Raw genomic sequence first — 22,233 nt, 5'->3', positions numbered from 1 at the left:
GAAACCAGATGGCAGTTATAAGAGTCGAGGGGCATGAAAGAGAAGCAGTGATTGGGAAGGGGGTGAGACAGGGTTGTAGCCTCTCCCCGATGTTATCCAATCTGTGTATTGAGCAAGCAGTAAAGGAAACAAAAGAAAAATCCGGAGTAGGTGTTAAAATCCATGGAGAAGAAATAAAAACTTTGAGGTTCGCCGATGACACTGTAATTCTGTCAGAGACAGCAAAGGACTTGGAAGAGCAGTTGAACGAAATGGACAGTGTCTTGAAAGGAGGATATAAGACGAACATCAGCATAAGCAAAACGAGGATAATGGAATGTAGTCGAATTAAATCGGGTGATGCTGAGGGAATTAGATTAGGAAATGAGACGCTTAAAGTAGTAAAGGAGTTTTGCTATTTGGGGAGTAAAATAACTGATGATGGTCGAAGTAGAGAGGATATAAAATGTAGACTGGCAATGGCAAGGAAAGAATTTCTCAAGAAGAGAAATTTGTTAACATCGAGTATAGATTTAAGTGTCAGGAAGTCGTTTCTGAAAGTATTTGTATACAGTGTAGCCATGTATGGAAGTGAAACATGGACGATAAATAGTTTAGACAAGAAGAGAATAGAAGCATTCGAAATGTGGTGCTACAGAAGAATGCTGAAGATTAGATGGGTAGCTCACATAACTAATGAGGAGGTATTGAATAGGATTGGGGAGAAGAGAAGTTTGTGGTACAACTTGACTAGAAGAAGGGATCGGTTGGTCGGTCATGTTCTGAGGCATCAAGGGATCACCAATTTAGTATTGGAAGGCAGCGTGGAGGGTAAAAATCGTAGAGGAAGACCAGGAGATGAATACACTATGCAGATTCAGAAGGATGTGGGTTGCAGTAGGTACTGGGAGATGAAGTTTGCACAGGATAGAGTAGCATAGAGAGCTGCATCAAACCAGTGTCAGGACTGAAGACCACAACAACAACAACAACAACATAAGATGCTGGTGATGTTCAGTTATGACGAAAATAAGAAATGCTAGCATTTAACGTCCGCGAGCCACCTGCTGTTTTCTGCTACGTTCGCTTAAAATGAGCAATATGCGTATGCGGAATTGTTGACTTTGTTATTAGCGGTGGTGGTCTGGCCACACATCACGATTCTTTTATTGGTTGACGGCGACAGTGGTGACAAAGTATTCTGCAGGACCTCAGGCACCCGCCTTTGCAACAGAGACACACCACGCCTGTGCGGTGGCGCCCTGCTCGGAGGTAGCTGGTTCGAATCCTGAGGGGAAAGAAATGTTCGTGGCCAGCTAGTGACGTACAGTTCTTGATCGCGAGACTTGGCGCCATTGACCAGGATTAAGTTCCAAACCGCTCGCGCGGTGTCTCATGGAGTGAAGACACGTGACCCAGTTTGATGGTGATCCGATCGGCGGATGGGGACCTTACGCCTGGCGGTGCCCTCGTTGCTATTCGAGATGAGTACGGAATACGCCAGCAGCGGGTTTCGTTCGCCCTCTCCCTTCCCTTCATCCATAATAAGGCAAGCACGGCACTACACTGCACAAGCACTCATCACACACGTACACACCAGGCACTCCGTAACATGTCAACGGATGGCAGTGGCCAAGCACTTCCACTAGGACCTCGCGCACGAAATGGAATTTACGCTACTGCCTCCAACGCTCATTCCCGAATATGGAACTGAATTTGACAATGATCACTTCAAAGTCCCACAGTCTTCCTAAACGTGGAACAATCATTGACACCTAAGGTTTCTTGTTGCTCTTTTCCCAACAAACAACCCCCCCCCCCCCCCACAACGGCGCGAATTATGTAATGTATAAAGACAGAGATCGTGGAATTATTTTTGCTCTCCTATTTGGCACTGTTTCCTTTTCTCTCACGTTTTTCCCAATGTGGAGTATTCAAGTGCAACATTACAAATAATGAGTGACAAGTCAGAAACAGACGTTTTGCCTATGTTAAGGATATGATTCGGATTTTGTTATTCTCAATGATTATAACATTCCAGTAGCATTTTCGGTAAATATTCTCGCAAAATAGCTGTTACTTTTGTGTAATTAAAACATAAAAATAATTACATATCAAGATTTGCTCACGTGATCGAAAGCACTCAGTTGTTGGCTGAAGTTCAAACGCGGTCACACGCTAGAGTAAGACGAAATTATAGCAGTGTTATCAAAGTTACTAGTGTTTTCCGTGCTTTTTCTGCAAACAGTTTTGCTATTTAGGGATGGAAAACGCATTTACAACTTTTAAGTAACAAAGAAAAGGAATTTTGTGAAGGCTGATTGTGGAAACCTTCGGAAAGTTGACACGTTTATGATTTCTTTTTTCTTAAAAAACAACCAAGATTTTTATGCTGTGGAAATAACAAATGTGAAAATTGCATTGCATGGCGACTGGGATTTTATTCAAAAGACAATTCTGATTGTTAATTGCTTTGGTTGTTGCCAAAACTACTACTGTTTTCAGGTACCTCTTTTCTCAATTTTCAAATTTTCAGACAGCGTAATAACACTCGTTGCTAACTACATTATAGTGTCTGCCTTCAACAACTTTACACACTGAAATTTTTCTGTTCCTCCGGGTAATTAATTATTAATTTCAACCACCGGAACATTATGTCTATAAAATATGCAGTTGACACAGCACAGCCTTATTAAATTACCTCTTGTTCTACTGCATATTTAACTCTTATTAAAACACTGTGATTTAGAAGCTCTTAAGCAAGACCAACTTTTATTTTGTCGTAATGGCCTGCTATTATTACATTTCCTTACGGGTTCCAAGCAATGTTCGACTTCTCACTTTGTCAAACTTATATAACCTTACAACTGGCTCAATGGACACAGCTGGAAGTGGCAAATTACAGACTTCAACGATTTCTTTGAGAAGAAATAAAGTGGTCACAAAGTGTTAAATGGTTTCCAGATTCTTCAGAATAAGAACAACATTAGATATGAAACACAGTTTCTGATTACCATCCTCGTGGATTCAACTCAAATTGATCAGATGTAAAATGATGCTAATAAATGAAAATAGGTATTGAAATTTAATATGATACAGGATGTAAAGTTCTTACGTAACTGCATTACGAACAAAGTAAACAGAAGACAGTAGTATTAGGCGAAGAGAGATCGATCTTGCGAACATTGCATTAGATGTCCAGCACGCTTCCTATTACGCTATAAACGACAATTTGTTCATATGAAATGTTCACTAACACCAAAATGATTCTCACAGAAATAAGCACATGTTATGACCACTATCTCATTTGGATAACTACGAGCGATTTGCAAACACATTTTACGCATCTTCTCATCCCCTGGAACATTCAAGAATAATTTTAAATGAATTTTTCAGAAGTGTTTGTACAATGTTGTACTGCACACAATTTTAACCCTTTTCCAAAACGTTCGTTTCAAAACAAGGTATCACTGTGGATTAGCTTTACGACGGTAGGAACAGCGGGCTAGCCATTAACGTCGCAAGCGTCACATGACTTAAATAGAGCGTTTTAGCGGATTTTCAAATTATTTGAATTTCATTTCCGTTTACATTTTTTTAAACAGTGAAATTCATGAGGGGGAAAAAACAAATTATGAGCATAAAATGACATCATAAACCATTGAAGACAATAAAAAAAAGTCAAATGTCCTTTTGTGATCAGTGTTCTGGTATTGTTTTATGGTGGCAACGAGCAAAATAGCTACGAACTTAGGCTCCAAACAATGCTGTACGATAAACGCTGCTGCAGGCTTCACTTACTTCGTCTGTGCGTGGTAGTACTCGACGAGGTGCTGAAGCAGTTCGATGCCTTTCTTCGTCTTAATCTCATTGACTTTTATCAGGTACTGAAACAACAGAGAGCGTAATCAGACATGCAAAAGTGAGAGATGCTAGTGTTATCAAATACGAATAGTGATGTGCTTCTGAATTAATGTTACACTTCCTTGAGTGAAAACAATATTCAAACATTATAAAAATATCTGTTTATATGTCATTTCTAGCGGAATTAACACTGTATGAAAAGAATTTGCAGTATATGTACATATCAGAAAGAAAGAAGGAAGACTAAGCATTAATGTCCATAGGATGGCAAGATGGGAACACCAACTGGCGTTGGTCGGGGACGGGTAAGGATATTGTCCGAGTCCATTTCAAAGGATCAATTAAGCAATTTAGAGAAACAACATGGAAACCCTTATCTTTACAGTTGGAAGGGGAATGGAGTCCCGTGTCTGAACAATGCTTTAGCTACCTCGCTCGGTCTATAAAGGCCAGACTTCAGGTTCGTGAGACGAGGGAATAAAGTGATGGCCAAAACCCGTAATGTAGAAGGTGGACTATTCTCAAGTGTCAGTACGAACCAGAAACCATTAGCTGCCAATGGCTTGTGTTCTGCCGAAGGCTGGTGACAAGGGATTGCGCGCGACTCCGGTGTAGCTTATCACGCTGGAAAAACGGTATGTTTCACCCAACGACTACCTAGCCGACGAATGATGACCACGAGCGTTGAAAGTATTTTTCATAAGCTAAGTAGTTTAGAATTGAAAAACGTTTTTGTTATTGTTTCTGCATGTAACCTGGTACGGATGAATGCAACGCGTCTTTAAAGTAGGACGACTACTGCAGTTCACGGCGTGTTGGGTGCTACGTGCTTGCTTGGCAGCTATGCTGCGCTGCGGCATCCCGGCTTGGGGATGCGGGGCTCGCCATCGAACAAAAGGGGCGCGCCGTGGCAATGCGGAGCCAACGATAAATACGGGCCCTGCAACGAACTTGTGACGTCACACTAGTCGGCTTGTCCAACACACTTCGCGAACGCTCGGTTCGGTGCAGGGCTCACGGTAAATCAATACGTATCAACAAGGTACCCATTGACGGTCTTAATTTGGTTGCTTGCATGAATTTAAAGGTGCAGTCAAGAGTTACTGAACTCGTCTGAAGTACAGGGTGATTCTTATTCAAGTTAAATTTTCAAAACGCTGTAGAAATAACACCACTGGTCAGAATGACATCGAATTGCAACAGAATATTATCGGAGGAGGTGGAAAACGTATGGCAGAAGAAAAAAAATAGTGTGAAAATTGATCAATAGATGGCGCTGTATGTGTCAGGGTACATAAATGGAAACACCTGTCATGCACACGTCCCATTGCAGTTGGTATAAACACGCTGGGTACACGGCTTTTCCTCCTTTTGCGTCTGCAACGGTCACCATGAGTGTCTCAATGCAGGATTGTGCTCTGCTTGTAAAGCTGTATTACAAGAGTGATGACTGTGCATACGTCGCTCTGCAGAAGATCCGGACCCTGAAGGGTTTGAAAAAAGGCGTTGGTCCGATGACTGCCGTCGGTCTGGAGCAAATGATTCGGAAATTGGAAAAGACGGGTTCTTTTGGTGTGCAGCGTGGTAGAGGAAGGAAACGAATTGATTCGACGTCCGTGGAAGCAGTGGCCACAGCAGTGCAGGAGGAGACAAGTGGTGGTGTGCAAACGTGCAGTGCAAGCAGAATTGCCCGAATATTGGACATACCTGTGAGCTCGGTGCGTTAAATCCTACGAAACAGCCTTGTTTGCTATCCATTCAAAATTACCCATGTCCACGAATTGCTTCCTGTTGACCTGCCAGCAAGAGAGACCTTTACTTTAGAATTTCTTGCTCGTATGGACGTGGACAATGATTGGCCGTGGAAGATTTTGTGGACAGATGAAGCCTACTTCCATCTGACAGGATATGTCAATACACAGAATTGTGGAATATGGGCAACGGAAAATCCACACACAAATCAACCAGTACCACTTCATCCTGAAAAGGTCACTGTGTGGTGCGGGTTTACGGCATTATTTATCAAAGGGCCATATTTTCTCGAAGAGACAGGTGCTTCCGGTCCTGTTAAGTGTACCGTCACTGGCAAGCGCTGTGAGTGTCTTTTGCGCAACCACGTCATTCCAGCTCTCCAGCAGCGTGGATGTGATCATTTTTATGCAAGATGGCGCACCTCCGCACATTGCAAATCCAGTTAAGCAGCTGCTGAAGCGCCATTTCGGAAATGCTAGAATCATCAGCCGCCACTTCCCTACTGCCGATCACCTGATCCGTGTGGCTTCTGGCTGTGGGGCTATGTGAAAGATGTTCTGTGCAGTGTTCCGATTGCAAACTTAGCTGCACTGAAGGCACGCACTGCGCAACACATTCTGAACGTGACCCCGGAAACACTTCGATGAGTTGTGGAACATGCTGTATCTCGATTTCAACTTGTTGCAGAAGACGGTGGACAGCATATTGAACATGTTTTGCGCCAGTCACACGGAAATTAATGGTCCGATTTGATTTTGATTGATGATTTTTATGCGGTTTTTGGCTTGAGTAATACAGTTTGTTTTACGTCAGACGTACTCCTTAGGCATTGCTGTAATCTTCTGCCATACGTTTTTCCCCTTCTCTAATAATATTTCGTTGCAATTTGACGTCATTCTGACCAATTGTGTTATTTCAACAGCGGTTTGAAAATTTAATTTTAATTTCAATCACCCTGTTGTTACTCCCTCCCCGCTGGCACTCGTAAGATTTGCATTGTCACGTGCTGTGACGTAAGCGCATCGGCCCGTCTTTCTCGTGAGCTTCGGTGACAACGGTGCTGATGTCACGCAACACAGACGACGCTTGGTTGTCTTTCATTTCGTATACAACTGTCATTCGTTACTGTCAAGCAGAGTCCATGTAACGTCATATCGAATGAACACTTAACTGCATATGCAGTGTTCCATTACACAGGGTGTCCCAGGAGGAATGGTCAATATTCAAGGATACGCCACGAACACACATCAGAAGCAAAAAGCCTCATATGGGCATACAGTAAGCGGAGCAGGCACAGACGGGTATCACCCCAGCGAAGGTATGAGCCACAAATGGGAAATCCACTGAGATAAGCGACTTTGACAAAGGGCAGATTATTATTACGCCAGAGCCCGTGAACGAGTATTTCGAAAACGGCGAAGCTGGTCGAATGTTCACGTGCTACTGTCGTGAGCATCTACGGAACGAGGTAGGAGAGTGATAGGCGCTAAATGGTTGGACGTCCACGACTCTTCACAGAACGTTGGTTTCGGAGACGTGTCTGCTCTGTGCCGAAAGAGCACAATACTGATGCACCCACATATGTTGTTGAACATGGAGCTCCGCAGCAGATCACCCCTAATATTCGCATGTTGACCCAAAGACATCGTCATTTACGATTGCAGTGGACACATGACCATCGGAACTCGACCGTCGATCAATGGAAACGTGTCGCCTCTTCGGGTGAATCACATTTTTGGTGCACTAGATCGATGGTCATTTCCACAAACGCCGCCACCGAGGTGAACGGCGGTTCGAAACGTGCAGCGCCGCACGGACGCCGGCTGGTGGCAGCAGTATTACACTATGGGAGAGATTCTCCTGCGGTTGCATGGGACCTGTAGTAGTAATCGAAGACACGCTGACGGCTGCGATTCACCGTCATCCCTTCATGCTTGATATCTTCCCCGACGGCGATGCCGTATTTCAGCAGTACAACTGTCCGTGTCTCGGAACCAGAACCGTGCTACAGCGATTTGACGAGCATTATAGTGAATCAACGTTGATGTGTCGGCAACCAAAGTCGCCTGATATGAATCCTATGGAACCCATCTGGGTCGCTATCGGGCGGCATGACCGCGTACGCAAATCTTCAGACGTATTTACGCGATTTACATGACCTGTGCGTAGTCATCTAATGTCACGCACCTCCACAATCCTACGAACAAAATGTCGGATCCATGATATGCACAGCCAATGATGAATTTCGTTCCAAAGACGTACAAACAACCTGTTAAGCAGGTGGTCATAATAGTTTTGGCGTAGCATTATATGCCCTATTCCGAATGGTTTCCGAACTAGAACATATTTAATGTACATTTTACCAGACGTGTAAGGGAACATCTCAACCATACTCACCCTAATCGCTAGGTTGATCGTGGTAGTATAACTAACTGGCCACCAAGGTCATCAGAGCTTACGCTATAAGATTTTTATTTATGAAGTTGGATGAAACGGAAGTTGGATACGCCAGATAAGCTCCTTGGTTCCACCATTAACGCTGCTGCCCTCATTAGGGAAAGTGCAGAGGGGCTCAGACAACCAACACAAGATGTTCTCCCAGGAGTGGACAAATGCCTTGATGTTGCACTCAAGCTGGCTGTGAGACATTCAAACATTTATTGTGAACCCTTTCCGCAGCCGTACTACGACGTGTACGATAATGTATAGATATAAATATCTTTAAAATGCGTATTTTACAACTGATACTTTGTAAAAAGCATGTTGTAATGTTTACTAGCTGTTGCATATGTGTAAATCTGACTGTATTAAATAATACAGAAAATAAACAACAACGTAGGCTACATCCAGTGTATTCTATCTCGGAATGAACTCGGAATAGGCCACATGTCCATACGAAGTTTTTCGCTTCAAATGATGGTTCGTGTCATATCCCTGAATACTGACCACTCCCCCTGGGACATCCTCTATATACCAATTGTAACAGAAGGCGTAATACAGCTGTGTTCTGAAGAAGTGCATTGTGTTATTCAGTAGAAAGTCGAAAATTTATCAAAGTTTCCAGATCTCATTCGCAACTACAACGGAGTAGTAGTCCACATTAAAGCGACCTACACGGTTTTAATGAGTACTTATTCAACACGAGCAGTTCAAAATTTGAGGCTAACAACGCTTGCAATCTGAACACGTACATTTCTGAAATTAGGGGAAAACTTCAGCACGTGTCGAAACAAAGCATTTGCACAACAAACGTACGACAATGTACAAAATGGCCATGATCGACGATCGTATAAAACGCAATAAATCAGCAAAGAACAAAACGAAATTTCCACAAAAATTTTAGCACCCACGTGAGTAAACTAACTCTTTTTCCTTCCGCTAGGCTGTGACTTCCCTCTGTTCTGAACTACCTACCAGAAATTAGCTGTCTTGCCACGGAAGAATTTCATGAATCAGTTCGGATTCAGGAGGAACCACTGGCGTGAAAGTTTCCTTTATTCATACTGCATCCTACAAACAATGTATCCAATTGAGCAGCTGGATTCCGGAGTCACAAATTTCCGAAAGCTATTCGACACCGCACCACATCATCGACTGGATCTACCAAGTTTTCACTAACAGAATCCAGAACTTTCAACAGGAAACAAGCTAACACTGGATGTACCCTAATAAAGGATCATACGATTATTGATGTTCTACATGTACAGCGTGAGCTGGCTAGGCTGCTTGCCTAAAATATTTTCAGAAGCGTTTTTTTTTTTTTTTTTTACCCCGTAACTATGTTTCCACCCAAATGAATTGCGAGAAAGTCCTCACTAAACGATGTATTGTCTCCTTAATTACAGAGATATGCGTATGAACTTCGATTTTCGAAATGGAACAGTAGTAATTAGTGCTGCTAGTACCGTAGTTTTAAAACAGAGCAATTAAACGGCGTTCCACTCTTCAAAACCCAATTAGTGGTCTCGGAGAAATCATAATATTGGGACCTTAGGATTCATCTAGATACGAAGGCTTTTGGCACTGAGTCCTCGGATAAACAGTTCGCGTTTAGCTTGTTGCGTAGAATTCAAAAATCCCAATCTTTGTATGACTGCCTCCGTCATCTTCGTCAGGGGCTAAGTCTTACTTTGTGAAATTGGCGAGGCTCCAAGTTCTGTGCCCAAAAGATGTTATCTTACTAGCTAGATGCTCTTCGTCCACAGATAACGTTTGTACTCGCTGTATGGCGCCGCGCTTTAAAACGTCGCATTCTTTCAGCATCTGCACTGGTGTCGAAGGAATCTCTTCAGTCTATCCAGAAGTCTTTGCACCAGCGACTGCAACCGTATTTTGTAGTAACCAGTGGACCTATGGAACACTTGATGATAAATTGAGTTTTAAGTAAATGTTTACCAGTGGAAAAATGCTCCTATCGGAGAAAAAAAAATGCGAGTATATTTCTGTTTATTTAAAAGACTGACTGAAAAGTGAGGTACCCGGTGCCTCATTCTACCTTCCTCAGCACCTTTAAAAAAAATTTCAAAAATTTTGGCAAGCGGACATATTTGAGCTCTTCTTAACGTGCAACTGACTCAGACGCTCACAAGCTCCCCTAATTGTATCTCACTCACACCCACTAGTTCATCCCTGTTAAGTCGCTCATACCCATCCACGCCCTGTTGCCTTTTGTCACTCGCTCATTCATCCCAACTCATTGTCATTATCTCTTTGTGTCTCTGTGTCATTGTCTCCTGTGACACAGTCACAGACTCTCAATGTCACTATCTCCCTCCCGCTCTCTCTTAGTGATACCTCGTTCCTTTTCTCCTCACTATCACTATCTCTCTCTGCCTTGTTGCCATTGTCACAGATTGTTTCTAAGTACCGCTGGATCTCACTCACTTTCAGTTTCTTCTTCTCCTTATGCCTATCACACTGGCACTCTCGCCTTCACTATCTTCAAAATGGTTCAAACGGCTCTGAGCACTATGGGACTGAACAGCTATGGTCATCAGTCCTCTAGAACTTAGAACTACTTAAACCTAACTAACCTAAGGACATCACACACAACACCCAGTCATCACAAGGCAGAGAAAATCCCTGACCCCGCCGGGAATCTCACTATCTTCCTAACATTGCTCTTGTCTGCTATGTTTCACAGCTGCTGTATCCCTCTCTTTCCCTCATACTGCCATTGATTCGTTTGCTCTTTCTATAACACAGCCGCTCTCTACTATCCGTTAGTACTTATTAGTTTTCCGTCTCTTTCCCACTGCCACTGTCTTCTTCTCTCTCAACATAAAAAGCACGTACATGTTCGCATGCCAAAATGTTTGGGAAAAATTTTAAAGGGCTTCGGAAGGTAGAATGAGGTAGCTGGTGTCCCGCTTCTCAGTCAGTGTCTTTCGAACAAGAGCATATTTGTCTTTTTTTTGCTCCGATAGCAGCATTTTCCCACTGGTTTCTTTCTTTTACCTGCTACAGCAGGACGTATCACTCATATGAAAAGAACTTAACGGGTCAGCAAAATTTTAAAAGTTTCCTTGTGTGAAACGGAAATAACACGTCCGATCGGATTTTATGTCCAAAAAAATTTTGCATGTGCTGCAGTACTACGACATGGGGTTCCCACAATAGTTCTGATGATAACGAAGACCCTCTACAACATATTTCTCCGTGCTGCGCCTCTTTATAAAATGCTTTTGCCTCACACAGGATTTTGTGTGTGAATTTTACGTGCACAAGTAAGGTAACTTTGAACCTCTGTATCTTGGAAACGGATAAAAATATGAAGAAAATTTTCAATGGTGTTGGAGATCGGAATCTTAGGAATATATTGCAAAAATTTCACCCATTTGCTGTGCACAGTTGTCTTAGAAATCCTTGGATGGGTTTAGATCCGCTGGTGGCGGCGAAAATATAGCAAAAAAACCCTTTTTAAGAGGATGGTGCCTCCATAAGTCCCATCAAGCCCACTGTAGACCACATCAAATGCAAATATACCCAACCTATTAGCTCCACTTGCCTAAGCAGGACGAAGTGGGTGATAATCATACTCTGACCCTGTACTGTAGGATAGTGACTCCCCTTTTTTTTTTGTTACACAAATAGTTTCTATCCCAAGGGCTATCCAAAACACTTGACCCTATCTTTTTATCACCAATAGAACCCGAGGTACGAGCACCGGAAAATCCCGTTTCTATGCGTGACGTTTAGGAACATACTAACAATAAGTCCGCACGCTGTCGCATGGATACCGACAATCACAATTTTTTGTGATTTCGCTTTTGTTGCTGTTGCTGTCGTAATACTGCAGTGTTAGAGTGTACCTTGAAATATTGAAAATGCCATGAAATATTATTTAACAGTATGTATACTTTCGTTCCCTGCTTTGAGGCGCACCTTACTTCAAAGGCTCTGGCAGAAACAAGAACAGACCTGCTACCGTAGCTAACTGGTGACTGAAGCTTAGATACCACATCCTTTGCCATCCAGTTGGTTTATCGGTCTAACCGTATGCAGCCAGGTGTAGCCGGTATCAGTTTTAAATTAAACTTTTCTCCACCATTCCGCTTGTGTGACCAGTTTCCCTTAGCTGCATCGAACTAGAGTGCTCCACCAGCTGACACGATTGTTCCGTATGACAAACTGTAACCTAACCTGCCGGCCGGTGTGGCCGTGCGGTTCTAGGCGCTACAGTCTGGAACCGCGTGACCGCTACGGCCGCAGGTTCGAATCCTGCCTCGGGTATGAATGTATGTTATGTCCTTAGGTTAGTTAGGTTTAAGTAGTTCTAAGTTCTATGGGACTGATGGCCTCAGATGTTGAGTCCCATAGTGCTCAGAGCCATTTGAACCGTTTGTAACCTAACCGCATAAAATAACGAGCTGTAGCAACATTACGTTGCTGTGGTATTTAAATCGTGTGACAAGCTCAGCTTGTAAGTGAGCACTTCACTCCTTTTGGGTAGTATAGCGACTAGACGTGGCATCAACTCAACAGGTCGCTGGAAGTCCCTTGCAGAAATACAGCCGTCCATAACTGCGGAAGTGTTGCCAGTGCAGGATGATGTGCACGAACTGACCTCTCGATTATACACCATAAACGGTCTATGTCTAGAATGTTATTCAAATCAATCGCGAACAATTGTGGCCCGCTGACAAGTCGCATTGTCATCTATAAGAATTCTATTCATGAATGGCTACAAATTGCCTCTAAGTAGCCGAACATAACAATTTCCAGTCAATAATCGGTTCAGTTTCGGAATACCGAATTCCCTAACGATTTCCGAAATAGAATGCCCATTCGTCTAGCTCCGACTACCATTCTGCTTTCAAGGGCTGTTGATACCCATCGTGCGGCCATAATCAGGTCGGAAACATCTTCACATGAATCACTTGAGCGCAAATGACAGGTCCGTCAATGCACTGCCCTCTTATATCTTGTGTACGTGATACTAGCGCCATATGTATATGTGCATATCGTCATCCATGACTTATCACCTCTGTGTACATGAATGAACGGAGTCAATTTCTAGCCAACATATGGCCCTTAAATGTATTGTAAAGGGCAGTATAGCCACGTGTGTGTCACTTGGTAGCTAGCAAACAACCAAGGGTAAGGCAGTAGGCCGTGGTCGTGATGGGGAGCGTTTGCAGAAGCTTTTTGATAGTGTTTTCAGCAGTGATAATGAAGTAACTGACTTGTCTTGCACTGATCCAGACTCTTGAAAAACCACAAGCAGTAGCTCTATGTGAATCTAGTGCTGGAAGTAGGGGAACTGTGCCTAATATCGCACCCCTTTTTATTTCTGCGTGTAATTTTGTTGTTCTTACTTTTATTATGGTGCTTCGTTAATTTTTTAGTAAGGTGGTTATTGCTGACCCTTATCCGAAATAACTGAGTATCTCATCTAATAGATAATTCAAAAATAAAAAACCGCACCAAGTATATTTAGGCAGTTTGGAAAAAAGTATTCCTAATATAACACCAGGTGTCGTCCTAATATCGCCCTGTGTGGGAATTTATCCTTCCAAACAGAAATCACAAAGGTTTTATAGTCAGTAGCTCCAGAACATTGTTAATGACACCACATGCGACATTTAGTACAGGTTATCCATTTTTCTCCGTGCCTGTCAGTCAAATAAAACTGATTACAGAAAGGACACTCGCTATCATTTTTACTATCTTCGTCGTCTCTAGACACTGTCAATGGTTTATCAGGATCTTCATCTGATTCTGAGGATGTCTCCAATAATGGCTTATGTGGGACATCCTTTTCTTAATTATAACAGTTTTCTTCTTATGCATGATTTTTCCTTTTTATGTTTTGCAGTGAGTCGATTATTTTTGTTTCATCTATCAGCAAAAATTGTTTTTGCAACATTTTTGTTTCATTTTTTGGAAATGTCTTCACTGAGCTTCATTTTATACGGTGTATTTGTCAGAACAGTTCCTGGGCAACTTGGTCGTCGTCTTTTCTTCGAATGAACAGTTTGGTCTTTCAGTAGTGGCAAGGGGCTTACATCCGTCGGGAAAAAGCTGCGGTCATTTGCGGATGGTGAGGAAGTTTCACACCTGGCCTGTCCTCGAACAATGGGTGTACCACTCTTGTTTACAGGTGGTTGGGAGTCGCCCTTGTTTCAGCTGGACGTATGTCATTTTTCGGTGAATGACAGAGTCTTGTGGGGCGTCTTGCTGACCAGTGGACATGGTAGAGTCAGCCACTGAAAATTCTTGGTCTTTGAAAATGTTTCTGTTCAGTGGATACAGCCCTGTTATTCTAAAACCATGTTCTGCTGTAGCTACTATGACTGACTTTTTTTTGTAAGCTTCAGTAAACAGCTTTGCAATCTGGAAATGACTCACCACTCTACCTATATATTTCTTCAGCTAGTTTTCTATTTCCTGTGCACAGTAAGCTTTCAGAGGAAACATGAATGCTCTGTCAAGAGATTGCATCTGATGAGAACAGTGAGGTGGTAAACTCACTCTGTGTTCACCGTTTTCCCTAGCTGACTCAAGTAAACGTAACTTTCTTGTGTGTGAATAGTGGCCATCTAAGACCACGATCACAGGGTCTACCTTGGTAGGTTTCACTCTTTCTAAAAACTGATCTTCAAAACATTTAATGAAACTTTCAGATTTTATCCATCCTGATTTGTGGTAGACAGCCATGCTTCCATTCGGTGCCCCATCTAATAGTTCTGGCTTTTGATTTTTTTCGTGTAAATACAAATAAAGGAGGTATAAAGTGACCTGTTGCACTCAGGCAAGTAACAACCGCTGAGGATACAGAACCAACTTCGTGTTTACCTTCAATGCAATAACTTTCGTCGTCTTATGCTGTAGAACTGTCAGAACAGTCTCATCACAAGTGTAAATTCACTTAGGGTCAAAATTTATCTTTTCAAGATGGGGTTCGTAAATGTCAAAAAACTGCTAAACATTTTCGCTGCTAAATCCTCTAATACGTTTCATTGATGTTTATTGAGGTTTTCATAAATTAAGTTCTGCGTGTCTCCACATAAATGAGTAGAGCCATTTCCAGCCAGCAATACTTGTCTCTTTATTAAAACGGGTTCGTAAAGAATTTTTTCTGCCAAATCAAAAGCCATCTTCTTTGTATCTTTTGTAGCTAAACCATAAGATCTGGCCTCCACATCCAGGTAATATTTGACAAGGGATTGCTCTAGCTCTAGCACATGTTTGCTTCCAAATTTAATTGACACTAACTTATTTAAATCAGTACCTCCAGAATTAACTTTTTCTTTCAAAGTTGATTTTGGAACGTCAAATTGCTTCGATGCACGTCCCAGGCCTATCTCTATTCCTAACAGTAATGATAGCTCTTTTCGTATTTTCCTCGTAGCACGGATTTCTCTTTTTAGGTGGCATCCGTAACAATCCGTTATAACTTGTTGCAAGTACAGACAGAGCGATGAAATATTGGAAATGGTTGACATAAAAAAAGTGAGCATATCATCGCACAGTGGGATAGAACGACAGTGGAGCTGCGATATTAGGAGCAAACCAACATTCCATTATGGCCAACTCTACTCCCAAAACTAACAATACAAACGAAAATATGCCGATGTCTTGTTATGCTACATTATTCTGTGGTTCTGTTTTATGCTGCACTGTTTAAAAATAGCTTACCTCTTCAAAGATTGATTACTGTGCTTTTGAAACGTGAAAAAACTTTTGCTGTGTACAAAACTTTCGAAAAATTACACAAACTGAATGCTGCTGCACATACAGCCAAAGATGACACAATACTGAAGGGTTGCTGTTACACTCCTGTGAACCTAATCCCGCCAGGTGGCAGCACCTACTTTATGTTATTTAGAAGGGTGCGATGTTTGGCTGAGGTGCGATAATAGGCAGAGTTCCCCTGCTGGTGGCAGTACACCGGTCCATTCAAAACGTGGTCGTACCACGACGCATAGTAAGCAAAGTGAATGGGATTCGAAAAAAAAAATCGATAATAACCTTTTTATCTTTCCTTTCAATCATTAACGGCGGGTTTTATTAAAGGACATCTTCGATACACCATGAGCTGTACTAGGAATTTTTTATTATTTGCCAATGCTATTTTTCGGGTTTATAACCCATCATCAGTGGGATCTGTTACAGAGGAACAAATAATTTGATATACATCGATTTCTACTAAGTGATAACTGTACATACAGTAGCAGTAACATAAGTCTACTTAACATTATGGACATCTGCAGCAATGACTTGGTGTCAGCTAATACACTTACCGGCAGGAAAAACGCAACACCCAATAAATGATGTGTTATCATTGTGTGTTTATCTATTTAATCAAAGTGAAGCACTTCAAGCATATTGTTTTTTGAAACGTTTAATGTTACTGGCGTTAATTTGCGAGCAAACAATGAAGTGCTGATTGTTTATTGTACTAGGCTCAATTGTTGTTTCTCGCGCAACCCTGAATACACATCACTGAATGTGAGCGAATAACGTTTTGCCGCTCTTGTAGCGCTTATTGTTATATCCTGAATTGTCCCCCTTTCAATCAAACCTGTTTGAAGGATCTTTCTGCGATTGTCGTAATCAGCTTTCGGGAGTAAACATGCCGTTAAGCCCTAAACAAGTTGCGACAGCTATCGCTTTAGTGGAAGATGGCAACAGCATGAATTACGTTGCATAAGTGTTGAGGACTACACCTACCACGATTGCCAGAACCATGAGAAGGTACAGGGAAACTGCAGGCTTTGCAAGGAGATCACGAACAGACCCGGCAAGAGCAACGTCGAAGAGAGATGAAAACTTCTTACAACTTCAGTTTCTCCGAAACCGTCAACACCACCGTTATTGAAGCACAAGGTGTGCATCTCTGGCTTAATTGGTTAAATGTTTAAAATCGTCTTTCTTTTTTTCAATGTTGGACACTCACACCATAATATTCCATCATAAGATAGTGGATTAGTGACATAAGAGTCTCTTAAATTTAAAATAAATTTCAGTTTTTGTAAGAACCTGAAGTGTTGCGTTTTTCGTGCCGGTCACTGCACAATGTCAAATTTTAGGCAGTGACAATTCTTGGTAATGCATGTACCGCTTGCATATTCTACTTTCATATACCAACTGCCAAAAAATTGTAATTTACATATATGAAAGCATGTCATAGGTATATATAAATATGAAAAACTTTGAACATAGCTGCTAAGGTTCAGCGACCGTGTCAGAATTATATTGTAACAAATAAGCCCTCGGTCACAAATATTAAGTCAAAATTGACCTGGTTTCGACGCTACTATGAGCGTCGTCTTCAGAATTAGACTAACTGTACTAAAACATTAGGTATATAGTACATTAATAAAATTAAAGTTTGTACTGACTCGAAAAGATGCAGTGCTTACAAGTCACATATTAAAAAAGATCTAAGCCGGAAAGGTGACGTCATGAACACAAGTCTTTCCGGCTTAGATCTTTTTTAATATGTGACTTGTAAGTACTGCATCTTTTCGAGTCAGTACAAACTTTAATTTTATTAATGTACTATATACCTAATGTTTTAGTACAGTTAGTCTAATTCTGAAGACAACGCTCATGGTAGCGTCGAAACAAGGTCAATTTTGACTTAATATTTGTGACCGAGGGCTTCTTTGTTACAATATATGATCTTAGAAATAGCAAAAGACAGGTAATACAGAGTCTTTAACTTTAACATGTCAGTTTCATGTTTTCTCTACAACACAGTTATGTCAAACGTTGTCAAGAATTATCACTGCGAAAAATTTGACAGCAATAACATACACGACAACCTGTTTACTATATTATAGGATGCCCGCCGTGTTGGCCGTGTGGTCTTACGCACGGCTTTCCGAATTGGAAAGGAGCGCCTGGTCCCCGGCACGAATCCGCCCGGCTGACTTGGGTCGAGGTCCGGTGAGCCGGCCAGCCTGTCGATGGTTTTTAGGCGGTTTTCCATCTGCCTCGGCGAATGCGGGCTGGTTACCCCTATTCCGCCTCAGCTACACTACGAGGTGCATTCAAGTTCTAAGGCCTCCGATTTTTTTTCTAATTAACTACTCACCCCAAATCGATGAAACTGGCGTTACTTCTCGACGTAATCGCCCTGCAGACGTACACATTTTTCACAACGCTGACGCCATGATCCATGGCAGCGGCGAAGGCTTCTTTAGGAGTCTGTTTTGACCACTGGAAAATCGCTGAGGCAATAGCAGCACGGCTGGTGAATGTGGGACCACGGAGAGTGTTTTCCATTGTTGGAAAAAGCCAAAAGTCACTAGGAGCCAGGTCAGGTGAGTAGGGAGCATGAGGAATCACTTGAAAGTTGTTATCACGAAGAAACTGTTGCGTAATGTTAGCTCGATGTGCGGGTGCGTTGTCTTGGTGAAACAGCACACGTGCAGCCCTTCCAGAACGTTTTTGTTGCAGTGCAGGAAGGAATTTGTTCTTCAAAACATTTTCGTAGGATGCACCTGTTACTGCAGTGCCCTTTGGAACGCAATGGGTAAGGATTACGCCCTCGCTGTCCCAGAACATGGACACCATCATTTTTTCAGCACTGGCGGTTACCCGAAATTTATTTGGTGGAGGTGAATCTGTGTGCTTCCACTGAGCTGACTGGCGCTTTGTTTCTGGATTGAAAAATGGCATCCACGTCTCATCCATTGTCACAATCGACGAAAAGGAAGTCCCATTCATGCTGTCGTTGCGCGTCAACATTGCTTGGCAACATGCCACACGGGCAGCCATGTGGTCGTCCGTCAGCATTCGTGGCACCCACCTGGATGACACTTTTCGCATTTTCAGGTCGTCATGCAGGATTGTGTGCACAGAACCCACAGAAATGCGAACTCTGGAGGCGATCTGTTCAACAGTCATTCGGCGATCCCCCAAAACAATTCTCTCCACTTTCTCGATCATGTCGTCAGACCGGCTTGTGCGAGCCCGAGGTTGTTTCGGTTTGTTGTCACACGACGTTCTGCCTTCATTAAACTGCCGCACCCACGAACACACTTTCGACACATCCATAACTCCATCACCACATGTCTCCTTCAACTGTCGATGAATTTCAATTGGTTTCACACCACGCAAATTCAGAAACCGAATGATTGCATGCTGTTCAAGTAAGGAAAACGTCGCCATTTTAAGTATTTAAAACAGTACTCATTCTCGCCGCTGGCGGTAAAATTCCATCTGCCGTACGGTGCTGCCATCTCTGGGACGTATTGACAATGAACGCGGCCTCATTTTAAAACAATGCGCATGTTTCTATCTCTTTCCAGTCCGGAGAAAAAAAAATCGGAGGCCTTAGAACTTGAATGCACCTCGTATGTCGGCGATTGCTGCGAGAACAAGTTCTCCACGTACGCGTACACTACCATTACTCTACCAAGCATACATAGGGGTTACACTCTTCTGGTGTGAGACGTTCCCAAGGGGGGGGGGGGGGGGGTTCCACCGGTGGCCGAAGCGCACAGTAACCGTGAAAGAGTGGTTCGGTGTGGGGCTGCAGAGGGGTGAAGTGGACTGCGGTATTCGTCGTGAGGTTGGCTGCGGCGTGGACGGTGCCTCTCCGTCGTTTCTAGACCCCCGGTTAACATACAATACAATATTATAGGATATATTCCAGATCCTATGGTATTAATCGACATGCAAGACATTGCTGCAGAGGTGCATAATGTTAACTGGTTTTGGCAAATAAACATTTCTAGCACAGCTCATGGTGTACGGAAGATGTCCTTTAAAAAATATCCAAACGTTGCGGAGCACCAAGCAATCGAGATTTTAATGAAGAATTGTTGAGTGCATATAAATCATAACCAGCATCTTAAGTATATACTTTTAATATATACATTTATTTTCCCATAGTTATTTGATGACACCTGAAGACGAAGCTTTACGCTTAGAGACTGGTCGTTGAATAAATTAAGAAATTATTGGCAACTGAAGCGACTTTTATGCTATAAAAACGGTTTTTGAAGAGTGAAACGTCGTTGAATTCGTATCTCATAGAACTACGATGTTATCAGCTGAAATTACCACATTCCATCTGAAAAAGCGAAGCTGATGTCGATATCTCTGTAATTAAAACGGCGATGAAAAGAGACTACACCTCGGTTAGTGAGGAGTTTCTCACAATTCACTGAAAGCAGAGTTACGATATGTTAAACGATTTAGGAAATATCTGAGGTGAACAGCTTAAGTGGCACCCATATCGGTGGATACAGCCGCCGACTGACATGGTCAACACACACGATCTTTTCAAACTAGTACGCCACTCTGTGCGCGGTCACAATGTAGCCGATCTCATCACCTGAACGTACAGACTTCGAACGACAGTCGATGAAATTCAGATCAGTCTGATTTCTTCGATGATATGGACTGTAAGAAACTAATAAGTTTAGTCATCCTGAGGATGAAAACTATTATAATCGGGATATAGTTCGGAATCTACGGACAGAAATAGCAGGTTTATTGGAAACCACAAGTAGGCAAAGTCTCTAACCGAAATTTTAGGCGTGAATTAAAACCTCAAAAAATAATTGGTTCAAGTGAGAAAAGTGACGTACCTTAAGCTTAAAGTTAACCTCCTTCTTCTTTTCACTGTGCCATTGTCCTGCAGATTTCGCAGGGTCGGCGTTGTTATGGTTAGATTTGGCAGGGTTAAGTTAAGGGATGGCCGGATGCCTTTCCTGTCGCCACCCGGTGGATATGATGATGATGATGATGATGATGATGATGAAGACAACACAACACCCAATCCCTGGGCGGAGAAAATCACCGACCCAGGAGGGAATCGAACCCGGGCTCCTTTGCACGATATTCCGCCGTGACCACTCAGCGACCGGGACGGACTTACGCTTAAAGTTAATGTAAGGGAATTTCTTGTGGGTCGTGGTGGGTGGGTGGGCGTTAACGATCTACAAATTATCATTGCTGGTTACTCGCGTTTAGCTGCCAGCAGGGTGGTGATTCCGTTTGTTTTACATGAAATAGTTTTGCAAATGTGATGCATTTCCAGTTTTCAGTGCTTTAGATGTCAACGATCCTATTCTGAACTTTATGCTTGTCTTTCAGACGTATGCTGAATGACAGTCATTGAAGATTAATTGACGTATGTCTGCAGAATTTCAAATAAATTCAGCAGAAAGAGTGTCTGTAATCTTGCTTTTGAAGGATACCAAGAATCACGTTGAGTATGTAACAGAACGTGCCTCCCTTCGTCTCACATGTACGTAAAACTTGTCTGGTAATTCCAACGGCTGACAACAGAGTGTACAGCCTCGCCACTATCTTTTCAAAACAGGTATGCCGGTCACTCATTCTTCTGCATTCGGCATCTTTTTAATAGGATTCGTCTCCAACCATAGAAGCGTCGTGATATCCATCCTACCATAACCTACTTCATACATAGAATAGATTCTAACCTGACTAACCTGCTCGAGCCATCCACAAACTGATAAGGATATCGGACGCACTGTGACCAAGCTGTCAGTCGATGTTTTCGGGCGAGCTATGGCGACGGCGTCTGACGACCGATGTCGGTGCCACTGTGAACGCAGCCTTGGCTCTGGCTCTGAGCACTATGGGACTTAACTGCTGTGGTCATCAGTCCCCTAGAACTTAGAACTACTTAAACCTAACTAACCTAAGGACATCACACACATCCATGCCCGAGGCAGGATTCGAACCTGCGACCGTAGCGGTCGCGCGGTTCCTGACTGTAGCGCCTAGAACCGCTCGGCCACTCCGGCCGGCGCAGCCTTGGCTGTATCACGCTGTACATCAACAATCACACAGAGTCAGCGGCACCATTAGGTTGTTTATTCGCCATAGTGCTGTCTATACACGAAAGTATATTGTTGGAACGCATGAACACTTGGGCAAGATTTCCTCTTTCAGTAATGCATGGCAACTCAATTTAAAAGCGGATAAGTGAGAAACATAACCTACAGTAAACGAAAGTATCCAGTCACAAGATGAGTGGCGAACAACTACAGCACGTCATGTCATGAAAGTATTTAGGGGTGACACTGAGAACCGATGTGGAATGGTAGGAACACGTAAAATATACAGTGAGGAAAGCGAGTCGTAGGTTTGGGTTCAAACGCTAGTGCCACCATTTATAGAATACTGCTTCAGCACTTTTAGTCCTCA

General features: G+C 42.7%; 1 protein-coding gene across 4 annotated transcripts in view; it reads right to left on the bottom strand.

Annotated features, from left to right (window-relative positions):
* The window catches only part of LOC124790019 (arfGAP with SH3 domain, ANK repeat and PH domain-containing protein), a 679,824-nt gene that overhangs the window by 113,297 nt on the left and 544,294 nt on the right, over window positions 1-22,233 (bottom strand). For all 4 annotated transcript variants that reach the window (XM_047257590.1, XM_047257597.1, XM_047257583.1 and 1 more), the window contains exon 5: window positions 3,781-3,866. In XM_047257590.1, coding sequence (XP_047113546.1) covers window positions 3,781-3,866 — 86 coding nt within the window. The remainder of the gene's footprint in view (window positions 1-3,780; window positions 3,867-22,233) is intronic.

Source organism: Schistocerca piceifrons, chromosome 1, assembly GCF_021461385.2.
Source record: "Schistocerca piceifrons isolate TAMUIC-IGC-003096 chromosome 1, iqSchPice1.1, whole genome shotgun sequence".
NCBI classification, from domain to species: domain Eukaryota; kingdom Metazoa; phylum Arthropoda; class Insecta; order Orthoptera; family Acrididae; genus Schistocerca; species Schistocerca piceifrons.
Note: the sequence above shows the minus strand (reverse complement) of the source record. Positions and strands in the feature narration are given on the sequence as shown.